This window comes from Engystomops pustulosus, chromosome 4, assembly GCF_040894005.1.
Source record: "Engystomops pustulosus chromosome 4, aEngPut4.maternal, whole genome shotgun sequence".
NCBI classification, from domain to species: Eukaryota; Metazoa; Chordata; class Amphibia; order Anura; family Leptodactylidae; genus Engystomops; species Engystomops pustulosus.
The window spans coordinates 65,931,697-65,948,169 of record NC_092414.1 but is presented as its reverse complement, the minus strand read 5'-3'; the positions used below and the strand labels follow the sequence as shown (position 1 = coordinate 65,948,169).

General features: G+C 39.8%; 1 protein-coding gene across 1 annotated transcript in view; it reads right to left on the bottom strand.

Moving 5' to 3' along the window:
• Positions 1-2,288: 2,288 nt before the first annotated feature.
• Positions 2,289-16,473, bottom strand: part of RBM27 (RNA binding motif protein 27) — a 41,282-nt gene continuing 27,097 nt past the window's right edge. The window contains exons 16-21 of the mRNA XM_072146138.1: positions 15,096-15,251; positions 14,906-15,010; positions 12,663-12,854; positions 4,481-4,567; positions 3,410-3,520; positions 2,289-3,051 (exon numbers count right to left, since the gene is read on the bottom strand). Coding sequence (XP_072002239.1) covers positions 2,968-3,051; positions 3,410-3,520; positions 4,481-4,567; positions 12,663-12,854; positions 14,906-15,010; positions 15,096-15,251 — 735 coding nt within the window. The 3' untranslated portion in view covers positions 2,289-2,967. The remainder of the gene's footprint in view (positions 3,052-3,409; positions 3,521-4,480; positions 4,568-12,662; positions 12,855-14,905; positions 15,011-15,095; positions 15,252-16,473) is intronic.

Genomic DNA, 16,473 nt, shown 5'->3' with positions numbered 1-16,473 from the left:
GGCAAGTGTGAATATAGCTCAATGGAGTTCATCAACAGCTGAGATGACTTCTAATTCCATTGAAATCAGACCCCTTACACACTAATGAGTCTAGTGCGCCCAACTCTCATTGGCTGCAAAGTGCGACCCGAACTCCGAGTAACCAGAACTGAACTCAGCACATCAGTTCAGGTCATCAGTGTTCAATGTTTACAACCAATACAAGTTGGGCGCACTACACTCGCTAGTGTGTAAGTGCCTAAGTGGGAAGGATATCATAAATATAGTAAAAAAATAAAAAAGGAGCCCTTGCCCAAGTGAACTAGATGGCATCTTCCATGTTCATAAGTTGCCCTGAAAAGGGAGTCAAAACAAAAATGGACCACTATGGGCAACTGCTCCACTACTGATTCTATCTGCACAACATAATGTGTAAACACGGCTTTATGCTCCAAAAGGTTTCCTGAAATATAATGACTGGACAAAACCTGGATGTAGAGAGTTGTTCCAGTATTAGTTTCCATCCAATCCCTCAGTAGTTACATCAGATCCATCATACACATGGCCTCCTCAGCCAATCCCTAGGCCTCGGCACACATGTGAATGACATATGTGAGGTCACTGCTGCAATACTGCAAGGAAACCAAGAAGCAAAACATAACATTTTTGGAATTATCTTATATGGTTTGTAACAATCCATTTAAATATACCATCTTCACACAGTAATGTAATGCAGCCAGATCATAGAGCCCTTATCATTCACATCTCAGCAGTCAATAACCTCAGATATTTTACATTGCGTCTTCCACTTAGTACCAATTGATGGAACACCATTATAACAATTATAGTAACCTCTTTTACCTTTGTTGCCCCTCCTAATTTAATTGTAGTATAACTTTTAACAATGCAATGAAAAATGCGTATTTTTTATGTAAGGCACTCAAAATTGAATTATTACAGTAAGTGGTGCATATATATATATATATACACACACACACACACACACACATTTGCTTAAAGAAGTAGCATCTGAATGCTATAACTACAGTAAGAACAAACCTAACAAACCATTAACAATCTGCTTAATATTCATATACCCATTTCTTACATGCAATAAATCCTTACAGAAACGCAAAATAAAAATATACAGCAAGACATTTCAGTAAAGCTCACTTATAGGGGGTATGTTAACTCCTCAAAACATGCCACATTTAGCAACACATCATCCTGAAAAAGAATACATTGAGGCGGTTTACCATAGGATTTGCTTGTGTGAAAATTTAGAATAATTGTGTGGCAAAGGTTTCACTTGCTGTAGCTGTGGAACGTGCTGCGCTCAGTCAATTTTTGGTTGGTCTTCTCTCTCTCCCTATTGTTGGTACAAAAATAAAACTTTTTGGGCATCTATTTAACTGTCTTTTCTTACTACACAGAAAGGAGAACGTTCTGTACAAAATTATACATCTTAAGAAAACATCTGTACATAATATATATATAAATCTGTTGCCCCTTCCCTTGCCTTTTATCCTATATAAAGATCTCGGACATCACCAGTGAGAGTCTGGCAGTGACTAGATAAATGGGGGTAACCTATGAAACCTAGGGCATTACCCAAAGCACTCAGTCCTAAAAGGGGTTTGCCTTTCTAACTATCACTGGAAACATACTAGGCACATGGCTTTAGCTGGACCTAGCTACATTCACAGGAATTGTCACCAGTCTTTAATATTCACAATGTAAGGTAGGAAGCCCAGAACACATGTTTGATCCTACCTTTTGAATATATTTGTAGCAGCAGAACTGTGAAAATGGATTGTATAGCAGGATTCTGACTTCTCCAAGTGTATCTAAAGTCTTGTGCTCTAAACTCAGATTACTCAGCCTGTCTATGTCTGCACCGAATGACTGCTTTAGTAGTTAACTGGAGGCCTGTTACAGCTTAGAAGGACTGTGGAGGCTCAAAGCAGAGAGACAGAAGTGCGAGAACACACACCCAGGGCACTTGGGGGAAGCTACAATCCATTTTTACAGTCCTGCTACTGACATTACAAAAAGGACTGATAAATCCAGGGCTGCTACCTAGCACAGTTCAGTGTGGTTAAACCTGTTGAAATGGTTCCTTTAAATGAGAACTACTAAGAAAAAAAAAAACCCCAAAAAACAAAAACAAACAGGCATTCTTGGTGTACTCCTCATCCCATTATAACAAATACATTCAAATAATGAAGGGAGATTTTGTAATATTTTAGGATAAGTTGTCACAGAGGAACTAGGGGTAACCTCGATGCCACCTATTGCTTTGTTAGGGGCTGCTAACAGAGTATGATATAACATCAGGCATATTTTGTGACAAATTTAAGAGATGATGAAACCTTGTATACTTGTATGGTATACTCCGATCCTAAAGGGTTTTCTATTCACTCTATAGCTAGGAAATCCAATAGTTGTAGCTCATACAGCATTACAGAAAGCCAAGTTTGGCACAAGTTGTCTGGTAGCAATAATGTGGGTAAACATTTTGAGGGTAATATTTTTAGGTCATCCAGGTTATTTTGATAGATTAACAAAAAAATTATAATTGAGGGCCATAGCTGGAAAAGGATTTATGGGATGCATGGCAGAAACACTGAGATTCTGCTTAGGGTTGGTAGACTTCTAGAAATTTAAAAAATAAAACTTTCACTTTAAAGACTTCCAAAAATATTTCACTATACTCTGTGTAGGACCATGTATATTAAAATAAAAAAAACCCTAAACAACAAAAACAAACAAACAGTCTCTAGCCTTTGGCTTTCATAGAAAAGCATTAAATTCAATGATTTACACAATCAAGATAGTTACTTCCTGTGACAAGGAGAAAATAATTGGCTCATTTGGGTTTACACTTTCTTCGTTTTTTCCTTCTTTATGTTACGACTGTAAAAATGTCAGTAAACACGTCTTAAAAAAAGTAATTTTTTTATGTACATTTTTCTTTTATTGGTGCTTTCATCTTCTCCAGGAACGAGACTCATCTTCATCTTCATCCTCATCATCGTCTTCATGAAGAAATGCATCTGATGTGTCTGCTTCCTGATGACAAAAAGGAAAGAGGGTTAAATTAGGAACAACTGTGTATGGGGGTCATTCATGGAATACTGTAATTTGCCACCTATAATATAACATGTTATACTGTCAAATACTGTCTTCTTTTGTTAGGCCTTGAAGGAAAATTGCCTGTTGTACTTATATAATTTTTTAAAATAATAATAATAAATCTTTAGTGTCCTGCTTTTCCAGGGTGATGTCATCTAAGGTCCTTTATCCAGTTACATGGAAAGGAACCATTTATGGATAAGGGCATTGCTTTTTAATCAGTTTTAAAGTTTTGAAGTATTTATTTAGGGGGCAGGGGTGCATGACAGGTTCTCTTTAATTACATTTATCATACCTCTTCCTTAGGCTCTTCCTCCTCAACCTCTGTGGACAGGGAAGGAGTCTTCGGTTTGTGCCAGCACACTATAAGCTTTCGACCTTTGAATTTGGAACCCTGGTTAGCAGCCTAAATAAAAAAAAAATAAAAAAGTCAAATTTCACAAAAACACCACTTTAACTTCTGGTAGCCAAATGGATGCAGTCATCTTGCCTTGAACAACTCCCAAAGTGGGAGTTGCTGCTTAGTTATAACACAGGTATACTTAATATTTCATACATAACCTAGGCTGTATAAACAAGTATACAGTCAGGAAGGCTATCTGTGTGACAGAGACCGGTCTATTCTTTGGCCGTAGCTATGATAGTTTGTGTTTCCAATGTAAAAGGCCCATGTCTTAAAGTCCATATTGTCTCATTACACAGGAGCCTTTATGAGGGACACAATGAACTCCATACACTCAAGTGAAAAAGTAGGACACAGAACAAGATTTAAAAAAAAAAGTAAAAAAGTAAAAAAAAGTACTTTTATAGTCACAAAACCCATCCTCAGTCTCTTCCATGATCAAATCACAGGAGTCTCCTGAATAAAACCCCATTTTTGCACAAATCTGAGCCAGTTCTGCCTTTTGATGTGTCATGTTTCCATTTACCCCTAAAGGACTTATTTATTCCATATATGTACAAACTTTACTACTATTTGGTTAGATTATACTGTGGCTGGTAAATCATAAATCAAATGTGTGGGACTTCAGTGCGCCCTCTGGTGTTTTAATATGCAGGTTTTCTGTACACGTTTTCTGTTTTATACAATCATTTGTTAACCTTGTATCTACAGTATATACTCGAGTATAAGCCGACCCAAGTATAAGCCGAGACCCCTAATTTTACCACAAAAACCTGGTAAAACCTATATTTTTTAACTCGAGTATAAGCCGAGTTTGGCCTTTCAGCACATTTTTTGTGCTGAAAGACTAGGCTTATACTCGAGTATATATGTAATTGATAATATGATATGATAATAGATTAACAAGGCTGAACAGAAAATATAACATCAGTGAGAAAATTCAGGAAAAAAAAGATCTCTTACATTTTCAGCTTCTTGCCTTGTCTTGAAAGTTAAAATGACGCTAGGTGGAAACTCCTCTTCCTTCAGTTCATCGACCTCGCCAAATTTCTGTGAATGAAAAACTGCTTTACAAATTCCCCAAGCATTTTATGGACATAAAAAATGTAAGTGAAAGCACAGATTATCGAAAATACTATTATTTTCTTCAATACGCAGAAAACAAATAAACAAACCTTGACAGCGCTTGGCAAAAGCGTTTGCAGCTTTTTACCTAGAGAACGGTCATTTCTACAGAGTGATACATTTATAAGTGTAACTACAACGTTAGAATTTTTCCTTAAAATTTTAAAGGAAACCTGTCATCAGGATGTGATTGATACTTTCACCTAGTGAAAATATTAAAATAATATAAAAGGTTACCTGGCAGCAAACTGCATCAAATCATTGGGGTGTTGGGAGTCTCTGGTATCATAATCATCTTGTCTCTGATACCTCTCCCTGTAACCTCCCTCCCACAAACATGAGATGACAAATCTGCTTGGAGCATAGGGTCAGCTAATGGCTGATGAGGAAGGGGAAGGGAGGAAGAGCAGATAATGATGATGATGAATGTAGCATTTTAACAGACACCCCAGTGACTCGATCCAGTTTGCATGCAGGGAGCCAGGCATACTTTTATCAACTTTTAAAAACATATTGGAACCAGAATTGTTAATTATAAAAACAGGGAATTAATAAATGGGAACCTGTCATTAGGTGAAAATGTGTGATCCTGATGACAGGTTCCCTTTAAAAGTAGTGAAGAGAACCAGTCACTAGATTTTACCCCTTTGAATATTAGTTCCCTCAGGTAGGGTCTGAAATGTCTTTTCTATAATTCCTCTTATATGAAATCTCCTCCAAAATCATTTGAAAAGCAGTAGAAGAGTCATGTTTGTTAGAGATTAGGCAAGTTAAGTCTGCAGGGAGTTTCTATAGTACCATTTGGTGTATGTAAAGTTATAATAATTTTACCAAATTATTATATGCGATTCCCCCTTTACAAAGAAAAGACCGAGCAGCACCAAGAAGGCATCATTCTGATTGGTTTTAAAGTTATGGCATTTTCTGTTCTGAAAGTGCTAGACAAAAATCACTCACCAAAGGTGAAGTGGGCGGAGACTAATGTCTGCGAGTCTATGTCCTCAGGCTGAGGCCAGCTAGCTTGCCCTCAGATCCCATGATGTCTTGTGTCCTCACAGTAATTTGCATTAACCCCTTAAGGACGCAGGGTTTTTTGGCTCATTTCTCGCTCTCCAACTTCAAAAATCCATAACTTTTTCATTTTACGTGTACAGACCTGTGTGAGGGCTTATTTTGTGCGTAACAAATTTTACTTTCCCGTAATGTTATTTATTTTAACATGCCCTGTACTGCGAAGCTGAAAAAAAATTCAAAATGTGGAAAAATTGAAAAAAAAAACCTGCACGTTCTTGTGGGCTCAGTTTTTACGACTTTCACTCTTCGCTCCAAATAACACTCCTACTTTATTCTTTGGTTTGGTGCGATCGCGGTGATACCAAATTTATACAGGTTTTATTGTGTTTTAATACGTTTTCAAAAATTAAACGAATGTACAAAAAAGAAAAATAATTTTTTGCCATCTTCTGACGCTAATAACTTTTTCATACTTTGGCGAATGGAGATGTGTGAGGGGTCATTTTTTGCAAAATGAGGCGACATTTTCATTGCTACCATTTTGAGGTCTGTGCGACATTTTGATAATTTTTTATGTTATGTAAAAAGGTGTAAAAGTCGCATTTCGGACATTTGGGCGCCATTTCCCGCCTCGGAGGTCACCGCCAGCCGTAACCGTTTTTATATTTTGATAGATTGGGCATTTTGGGACGCGGCGATACCTAATATGTTTGAGATTTTTACTGTTTATTATGTTTTATATCCATTCTAGGGAAAGGGGGTGATTTGAATTTTTATAAATTTTTTTTATTTTTTAAACTTTTTTTTTTTCACTATTTTTTTAGACCATCTAGGGTACATTAACCCTAGCTGGTCAGATCGCTCCTACCATATACTGCAATACAACTGCAGAAGCCATGTAGCCTCGTGTCAAAAGAAGACCCGAGGCTACCATGGCAACCGATCGCCGCCCCCCGATGACGTTCGGGGGCGCGGCAATCGCATTAAAGATGTTGGCGCCGCGCGCCGCCGTTTTTTAAACGCCGCCGGCGACATTGCCGGCGGCAATCACATGGTTAATAGCCGCAATCGGTGCAAGCACCGACCGCGGTTATTAGCGGTGGGGGTTTTCTGCAAAATGCAAAAACCCCCACCTTTGTATGAAGAGGACTCAGCCCGTGAGCCCTCTTCATACATCCCTTATACCTCTGCGCCGTATACCTACGGCGCAGAGCGTTAAGGGGTTAAATACATTTAGTTTCCCACAAGTAAATCCACTGAACACTGCACAGTGCACATAAAGGATGTGTATGGTGACAACCTGGCAGCTTACATCACGTGGAGGAGCAGGGAACATGTAATAAAAAGTAGAAATCATAAGTAAACCAGTTACATGAAGTCTATAACCCGTGCTTATCTTCACAGTGCACAAAATGCTGATGACAAGGTGGGGGAATGGCTGCAGCATAAGACGCAGAGACAGTAGTTCTGTGGAATCACAATAGGATGGAGGGACTGATAGGAAGTAGGGGTGATCTTGTACCACACTATTCAGAGCTTCGGATACAGATGTTTCCTGCACAGAACACATCCAGCACTGCTACATACACAGAGAGCTCCTCCTCTGTGAGCAGGGAACAGCAGCCCCTCCCAACCGATGAAACTGTAGTTTTTATTTATCCAATGTATTTCTGTCAAACTCACAGTGCTCATCAGCAGAAAAAAAGAGGAAGCAGCCACTGAAGCAATGAGGTAATCTGAGGGGGATAGCAAAGAATCTGCTAGGTATAGGTAAAGTTGTTTTACATCCCAAGAGCTATTTATTTATGGGAAAAAAAACCTCATCTTTACAATTACTCTTTAAAGAGAAGAATCTCTGAGCTACATAACTGGACGTACATGCAGATACAGACATAGCTGGAAATTAGAGCTGCCAATAAATAAAAAGGTGGGAATTGGATTAACTGCTTGCATCTCCAGTTATGTTGCTCACAGCTTGACGTGATCTGAAAGAAATTCTTACCTTTAATATGACACCAAAAGTATGTTTCTATATACCGCAGGACCAGAAATAGGGGCATCTGAATTCCACTTCTCCTGTAGCCTTTAACCCCATAGCGCAATAAGATGTACACTTACATCTCGTTGCGCATGGGGGAGCATGAAGAGGGCTCATGGGCTTCAAAATGAAGCAAACACCTGCGATCAGTGTGAATAACCCTTTGGCGCCACCATCTTGGCTCCGATCCTCACTCCCCGTCATCGGGGAGCGGTGATCCGTTGCCATGACAGCTTCGTGTCACACAAAGATCTGAGGCTATTATATTGTGCGATTTGCACATAATAATAGATGGTGTGCAATCCCCATATACTGCCATACTGCATTATGGCAGTATATGGTAGGATCAATCTGACAACCTAGGGTTAAAGTACCCTAGGGAGTAAGAAAAATAGTAAAAAAAAAAAAAAATTTTTTCTTTTTAAACCTAAAAATTCAAATCACCCCCCTTGTGAAGATAATTTTTCATGAATGTAGTCATGTTGTCCCTTAGAAACGAGAAAGCTTCCTCGGCTACGACCACCTCACATTTTGGCAGAGGTGGCCAAACATGCGCTATTGAGTCCTGCCTGACCACATGGATTCCGCAATCATTACTACAAGACGGCTGTAGTATATAGAGTAACTACCGGACATTTCATATACAAAAACCCTTTGTGTAATCAGTCCAGCAGAGGTGGTTGTATCCGAGGAATCCATCTCGTTTCTAAGGGACCATATGACTACATTTATGAGAAATTATTTTCATACAGGTAATTTTTTTAACCCCTTAACGCTCTGCGCCGTAGCTCTATGGCGCAGAGGTATAAGGAGTGTATGAAGAGGGCTCACGGGCTGAGTCCTCTTCATACAGAGGTGGGGGGTTGTTGCATATTGCAGCAAACCCCACCGCTAATAACCGCGGTCGGTGCTTGCACCAATCGCGGCTATTAACCCTTTCAACGCCGCCGGCAAAGTCGCCGGCGGCGTTTAAAAAGACGGCGCCCGAGCGCCGCCATCTTTATTACGATCACTGCGCCCCCGAACATCCTCGGGGGGCGGCGATCGGTTGCTATGGTAGCCTCGGGTCTTCGTTTGACCCGAGACTATCTGGCATCTGCAGATTCGTTACAATGAGCCAGTGGCTCATTGTAATGAATGTGCTGCAAAAATGCCATATATTGCAATACAGAAGTATTGCAGTATATGGTAGGAAGGATCTGACTATCTAGGGTTAATGTACCCTAGATGGTCTAAAAAATAGTGAAAAAAAAAGTTTTAAAAAAAAAAGTTTAAAAAAAAATATTAAAAATTCAAATCACCCCCCTTTCCCTAGAACGGATATAAAACATAATAAAACAGTAAAAATCAAACATATTAGGTATCGCCGCGTCCCAAAATGCCCGATCTATCAAAATATAAAAACTGTTACGGGTGGCGGTGACCTCCGAGGCGGGAAATGGCCCCTTTAAATATTATAAATACTTTCTTATTGTGATGCTTATTTGGCCTCTCTTTGGTTCCACGTGGAGACAAATGTGGGAGGGGCCTAGCCAGGCGCATGCACAGCACTGACAGAGGCAGTTATTCCACCGCCCCACCACAGCGCTACATCACTACATTCACAGTCTACTTCCACCAGTGGAAAGAAATAGTCCCTGCACTTACTGATCCCCAGCACAGCAGGAATCTGCTATAGATGCTGTGCGTCACCTACCAAAGCCCTGACACCGCTTCCTCTCTGTTTTAATCCTTGAATAAGAGATGTATATAAGAATTATATATGCACACGCGCACCTATTTATTCAATAACATACAAAACAGTTTATGTTGTTCATAGCAACCAGTCAGAGCTCAGGTATAATTTTGCTGGAGGCAATATAGACTGTTTCACCATAAGGATTGTTATAAAATGTAACACATATCCTATATATATTTACAAAGGATTGACTGGTGGAGTTTGTGTGTATATAACACACACACACACACACACACACACTTCAGTACAGTATCTGTATACACCACCAGTCACGCCTCGTTATAGCATGGACTGACTGGTGGTATAAATTGCGCACAGACTACTATATTCTAACTCCTGACGCTGGTTGTGTTTCTGGTGTCAGGTCCCAGAGCAGATCAGTGACAGCCAAATCAAAAATGTGGCTAAAACAAAAAACATTGGGGGGGGTTCATTATACACTGGAGCATCATGCGTCAGCATTAGATGTAAACCTCACCCTCCTGGATCTATCAGGAGGCTCCAAGCACCTGATATACCCGGAGCTGGCTGCGCTGCTGGACAATTCTATGCCAGGTCCTGTCTAGTTTGTAATCTCACTATAACCTGCAGCTGAATAGGCACAGATTGCAGCTTGTCCCCGTGTGCAGGGCATGAAGCATCCTACTGCCAGGCATGCCCCATTTCACACCCCTCCATTCCCACTTGACAAGGAGGTGGCGTAAAGGGGAAAGTAATTCAAATTCATGGCCATGTGCCAGTATTGTGTTTACTACAAGGCTTGTAGCACACAACTAATACAAGTACAGCAAACCCTATATGCCCACGTATGGTAGCTACTGCCATTTGAGGGCATATCACCCATGCAGGCGACAGGCCAAGAGGGTAGAGGTCACTGCTGAGGTCAGTTATTGGCTGCATTGATGTCTTGCCCTAGTATAACACATCATAAAAGCCCCTAGTGGCTTATGATGAAACTATAAGTTTAGGCAAGTAGTTAACTAGCAGAAGGCACCTATATTCCCAGGTGCTCTGGATAGGGTCCCAGTCCCAATAAGTGTTATGCATGCAATCCAGTCACACAGATAGGAGACTTTAAAGTGCTTGATTTTATTTATGAAGATGGCAAAGAAATGAACAAAATTGTGTAACGTTTCGGTCAAAACCTGACCTTCATCAGACACAGTTTACTAATTGGACAGCAAGTAGAAGGTTGTGCAGAAAAATGCGCTATAGGTTATGACATTAGTCTGCAGAACAATATTCTACTTGCTCTCCAATTGTCAAACTGTCTGATTAAGGTCAGGTTTTGACTGAAACGTTACACAATTTTGTTTGTTTGCCATCTTCAAAAATAAAATCAAGCACATAAAAATCAGTGTGACTGGATTGCTTACAAACAACTTAAATGCCATCTACCACCAGTATGAAGGATTGTAAACCAACCACACTGCCATGCTAGTGTGTGCCCCCTATGGCAGCATCTTCTCTTTAAGCTTCGTATGCCCTTGTTCTTAAGGAAAAAAAGGATTTAGGAGGAGGGCACACACCAGTATGTCAGTGTGCTTGGTTGACAATTCTTCATCCCGGTGGTAGATGTCCTTCAATGGCAACAGACACTAGGTGCCATACCATATCTCATGAATAAGACCCCCCAGGAGATCTATCAGGAGGCACAAGCCTGCTGATGAATACAGCAGGGATTACACCACCAACAATTCTACAACAGGTTTTGCATGGCGTAGAATTGTGCCTTAGCCAGCACCGGTTCCCAATCCGAAGCTAGCTGTGCCCCCTTCATGCCCCTCCATAGAACTTGTAAGTTCTCAAATGGGTGCAGCCAATAGGTGCAGATAAATTTCCCCCAAACCAAAATGTCACCACACTTTAATAAACTTTACCTTTCATTAGTGCCGCCTGCCTTTTTGCATATACCCTGTTTCACCGAAAATAAGACAGTGTCTTATATTAATTTTTCCTCCTAAAGAGGCACTAGGTCTTATTCTCAGGGGATGTCTGATTTTTTTTGTTCTATGATAAATGTAAATTGTTGTTCATGTAAAAATAAACTTCTCTAACATCCTTATCTTTCCAAACTCTGAATTTTATGCTGTATTTCTTGTGACTCCATCTCTATTAGAATCATTGGCCCCAGTCTCATGTTTAGTAAAAGCACTTTCCATAAATGACCCTTCTTATCCTGGTAGCTGCTGGGATCACATATGCAGGGTAACAGCCAGTGATTTACTTCCATGAATTCTTACCTAAGTCACAACCTTCTGCAGCATCTAAAAGATTTCCTAATACTAATATATGTCATGGGGGGAGCTGCTGCAATGACTGCCGCTAGGTCTTATTTTCAGAGGAGGCCTTATATTGCTAAGCCTTAAACCCTGGACAAAATTGTACTAGGTCTTATTGGGGGGGGGGGGGGGGATGTCCTATTTTAGGGGAAACCGGGTATATATTAGAGGCATTGCCAGGAATATGCTGAACACACACAGCTGCCTTGGACTTACTAATTTTCTAGATAAAGGTCACCACTGGTTCCTCTATTTATTGAGCACCATTGGGCACATTTATGCCCCCCCTCCCAGGTGACAGGAGAGAGATAGATGGATAAGATGGATAGAGAGGCAACTACCTTTTTTCTTTTTTTAGGGGACAGGGACCCTTTTGCAGGACAGCAGTGTAGCATGGAGGGACATTCAGTAGTGGAGATTACAGGAGGAGAACTCAGACTGTTGGCTGACTAATGGTGGAGGGAGTAAAGGGCTGCTACAGCCCTGTTAGGGGAGGACTCCTCAGCACAGCAGCTAACCATGTCTAGCTGCATTTAGCTTGCTTGACAAGAGCTTCCAGCAGCACATGCAGAGGCTTGCAATAATGTATTTATAAAGCCAAGCTCACTGCCCCACGTCCACTCTCATGTCTATTGGCTGCAATGCATTAGCTGATCTCTGTGTGTACAGGAGCTGTGCAGGACAAAACACAGCTACCAGCAGGGGGAGCCAGCAAGCATTACAAAGCTTTTAACTTTTTACAATGCTGTAAGATTAAAAACCATAGCACATTGCTGTAATTTAACACCTTTTAATATAAATACACAATTTTTTTTTTTTAAATGTATGGAAAGAAGAATAAGGACACAGAAGTATTGTTCTAAATTTTAAAGATGCGAGGCAAACAATGACGCTCGTTTCAGTCCTGCATATAAAAGATAATGGGAGGATTCATTGTGATTTACTTACAGCAAAGTGTTGTAACAGCTCTTCTTTTTCTTTCTCATAAAAACCGGCAACCGATATTGTTTTGGGGCGATGATCGACAACCATGTGACTAAGTGAGCCCCTCCCCCTTCCTCCTCGTCCACGTCCTCTACCCCTGCTCTGTACAGGTATATTCTTTCCCCGTCCTGCAGGCAAGATACCCAATCGAGCAGCCTAAAATAAAACAAACAAATTAGGTAAGAGTTTTGCTTTTGATCACATATACGATAATTACTTTAAAACACTCACTCCCCAAGGTGATTTTCCCATTGTTTTGTTCATGACATGTAGATTAGTGGTATATCTTGGTTGAAAGATTTTGCATTTATGAAAAAAAAAAAAATTTTAATTTGGTTTTCTGATTTCTAAATGTTATGCTCATCACATAGTAGGTCTAACCGCCCAAATAGGTTACCAACTACCATTAAAAAAAAATACTTCAACATAAACATGGTTAATATTATTTTATTAGGATGTTAGGCGGTTTACAAGTCGATCAGCAATTTTCCAGATTTCAACAAAGATTTAAGATTCAAGTATGATTTATATTTCTAGGGGTTTTAAAAATTCTATTTATTGGAAACTCCCCACATAGTACCACATTTTCAAATTGCACCTATCAAACTATTCAAAACAGCCCTTGTTAAGCATCGAAATAAAAACAAACTGGAGGTTCTATACAGAAATAACATTTTGACAATAAAATGCTTATTAAAGAGTAACTGTAAAGTTTTTTTTTTCCATAAGTCAATAGTTCAGTAAAATTATTTTACATCCCATGGATTTAGGTACTAAAGATAATCTGCAGTTTCTTAGCTATACCCCTCAGATTACCCCTGTAGGAGCTGCTTCCTCTGCTCATAGCCCTGTGAGTCTGTAGTTGGTTTATCTAACTGTTTTATGGGAGGGGCTTCTGTTTCCTGCTCAGAGGAGGTCATGTGACAGAGCTCTACGTGTATAAAGCAGAGCTGGGTATGTTCAGAGCTGTAGATACAGACATCTCCTGAACAGAATAGTGAGGGACAAGATCTCCCCTGTTCCCATCAATTCCTCTGTCCCAGTCTGATTCTACAGAACTTTCTCTGACTCTGCACCTTACGCTGCAGCCCTATCCCCACTTTGTCATCAGCACTGTGCAAATAAGCTATTAAGCCTTAGAGCTCAAACAGCACAAGCTATACACTTCATGTAGCTGTTTTACTTATGATTTCTTTCACTTATTACATGTTCCCTGCTCCTCCATGTGATGGAAGCTGCCAGGATAGTCACCATATACACTGTGCCATGTTCAGTGGATTAACTCGTGGAAAACGAAATTGATTTAATGCTACATTTCTCTGAGCTAGAACACAAGGCATCATGGGATCTGTGGAAAAGCTAACTGGCCCTGGCTTGAGGCCATAAACAGAGATTTTTGTCAAACATTTTCAGAACAGAAAATGCCATAACTTTGGGTGAGTGGCACAAAGTAGGCATTATTCTATTTGTTTTTAAAGGGGGAAATCACATATAATTATTTGGTAAAATCATCATAAGTTTACATGTTCATGCAGGATAAAATGAGAAAACACATCCAAGATTTTGTTGTGCATTTCGAGTCTTGCAATAGCCTACATGTGGATATAAACCACTTTATGGGCCCATAACAGAGCGCAGAAGGGAAGGAGTGCCATCACGCTTTGGGAGGGTACATTTTGCTGAAACAATTTTCAAACGCTATGTGGCATTTGCTGAACCTATAACATACCAAAACAAGATAAACCCATAAAAAGTGATCCCATTTGAAGCTAAACCACTCAAGGAGTATAGCAACACTAGTTTGGGGCGTCTATATCCCATTGATTATATTTTATTAACTTTCTTGGCAGGAATGCAAAAAATAAATTAAAAAAATCTATTCTGATACAGATTTTTTACTTTTATTTTTGGTTTTAAACACTGTTTGGCATGAATATCATGTTATTTATGTTCTATGGGTCAATACAATTACGGTGATATCCCATTTGAATAGGTTTTATGTTTTTATTCTGCCAAATTATTCAAAACACAAATCACTTGCTTTTGCAGTGCCGTCTCCATGCTCATTAGAAATTATTTTTTTAACGGGTTGTTACGGACGTGGGGATGTAATATGAGCAGTTCACAATTTAAAGGCTAACATTTAAACATAATAGTAGTAATAAAAAAAATTAAAGACACCTCCCCAGTACTTCGGAGTCTCTTACCTCTACTTGTAACTGGTTGAGCTTTTTCCGTAACTCTGTTGTATCTTCTCCTGAGGAGAGTCGTTTGTGGAAGTCCATCTCTGCATCTAAAAGTTCTTTCTGTGCCTATGGGGAGGAGCAGATTATAGTCTAGCACTTGCTTAGATTTATGTGATGTATAATAGACTGTCACACATCCTGTGTTCTATACCTCAATCTTAGACTTCACTTTTGATGGAGCAGATAACGTCTTCAGCTCGTCCTTGACCTGCGAGATCTTCTCATCAAGTTCTTTCAGGGTTTTCATGATCTCTGTCCGCTCTTCTGCTTTCATGCCTTTGTTTTTCTCTAGCTTGGATATCAACATCTACAGGAGATAGATTGAACAATAGAAATTTTATTGTGTGGAGAGTCAAGCATAAATGTCTGAGTGTTTACAGTGCAGCAGTGGGTCCCATCTCTAGCAGCTAGGTGATGCAAACTCAAACACTGATTTGCATTTTTATAATACTTACATAATACTAAAACTGGGGCTCAAACCAAGCAAGTTAAGTACAGCCATATCAGTGGAGTGTGCAGAAAACATTGTTTATATACAGTGGGTACAGAAAGTATTCAGACCCCTTTACATTTTTTACTTTTAGGATTGGCTGCAATGAAACAAAGTCCTTTAGAGAATTAATGTACACTCTGCGCTCCATCATGACAAAAAAAACTGAAATGTGGATCTTTGCCAATTTATTAAACAAGAAAAACTGAAATATCACATGGTCATGAGTATATGCTGTCCATTTCCTTCTGATCCTCCTTCATATGGTTCTAGTCCTTCACTGGAGAACAGTTGTGTTTAATTAAACCCATTGGACTTGATAAGGAAAGGCACACACCTGTCTATATAAGACCTCACAGCTCACATTGCATATCAGAGCACATGAAAATCATGAGATCCAAGGGTGGCACACGTTGCATTTTTGGACCGTTTTATAGCATGAGTTTTCAGTCCGTTTAAAAACGCATGTGTTTTTGAATGTTTACCAATTGTTTGGCTGGTTTTAATTGGTTTCACAGCTGCCTACACTTCTATTAATGAAGATTAACAGGTTCAAAGCAGCCAAACAAAGGGTAAACATTCAGAAAGGCATGCATGCACGATCACAACCCTTCCTCGACCTGGCCATCCAGCTAAACTAAGCAATCGTTTGAGAAGAGCTTTGGTGAGAGAGGTTAAGAAGATCCCCAAGATCACTGTGGCTAAGTTCCAGAAATGACAAAGTCAACTGCAATCACACGCGGTAGAGTGTGCTGATGGAAGCCTCTTCTCAGTGCAAGACATATGAAAAACCTGCATACAGTTTTTTTTTTAAAAAAAAACACATGAAGACGAAAATTGAAATATTCGGTGTCAATTTTTTGGGGGGAAACAAAAACACAAAAACAGGCGCTGCGGAGGTTCCCCAAATCCAGGTGTGAACTTGTTGCATCATTCCCAAGGCGACTCATGGCTGTACTAGCTCAAAAGCTGCTTCTACTCAATACAGGAGGTCCCCTACTTAAGGACACCCGACTTACAGACAGACCCCTCTGACCTC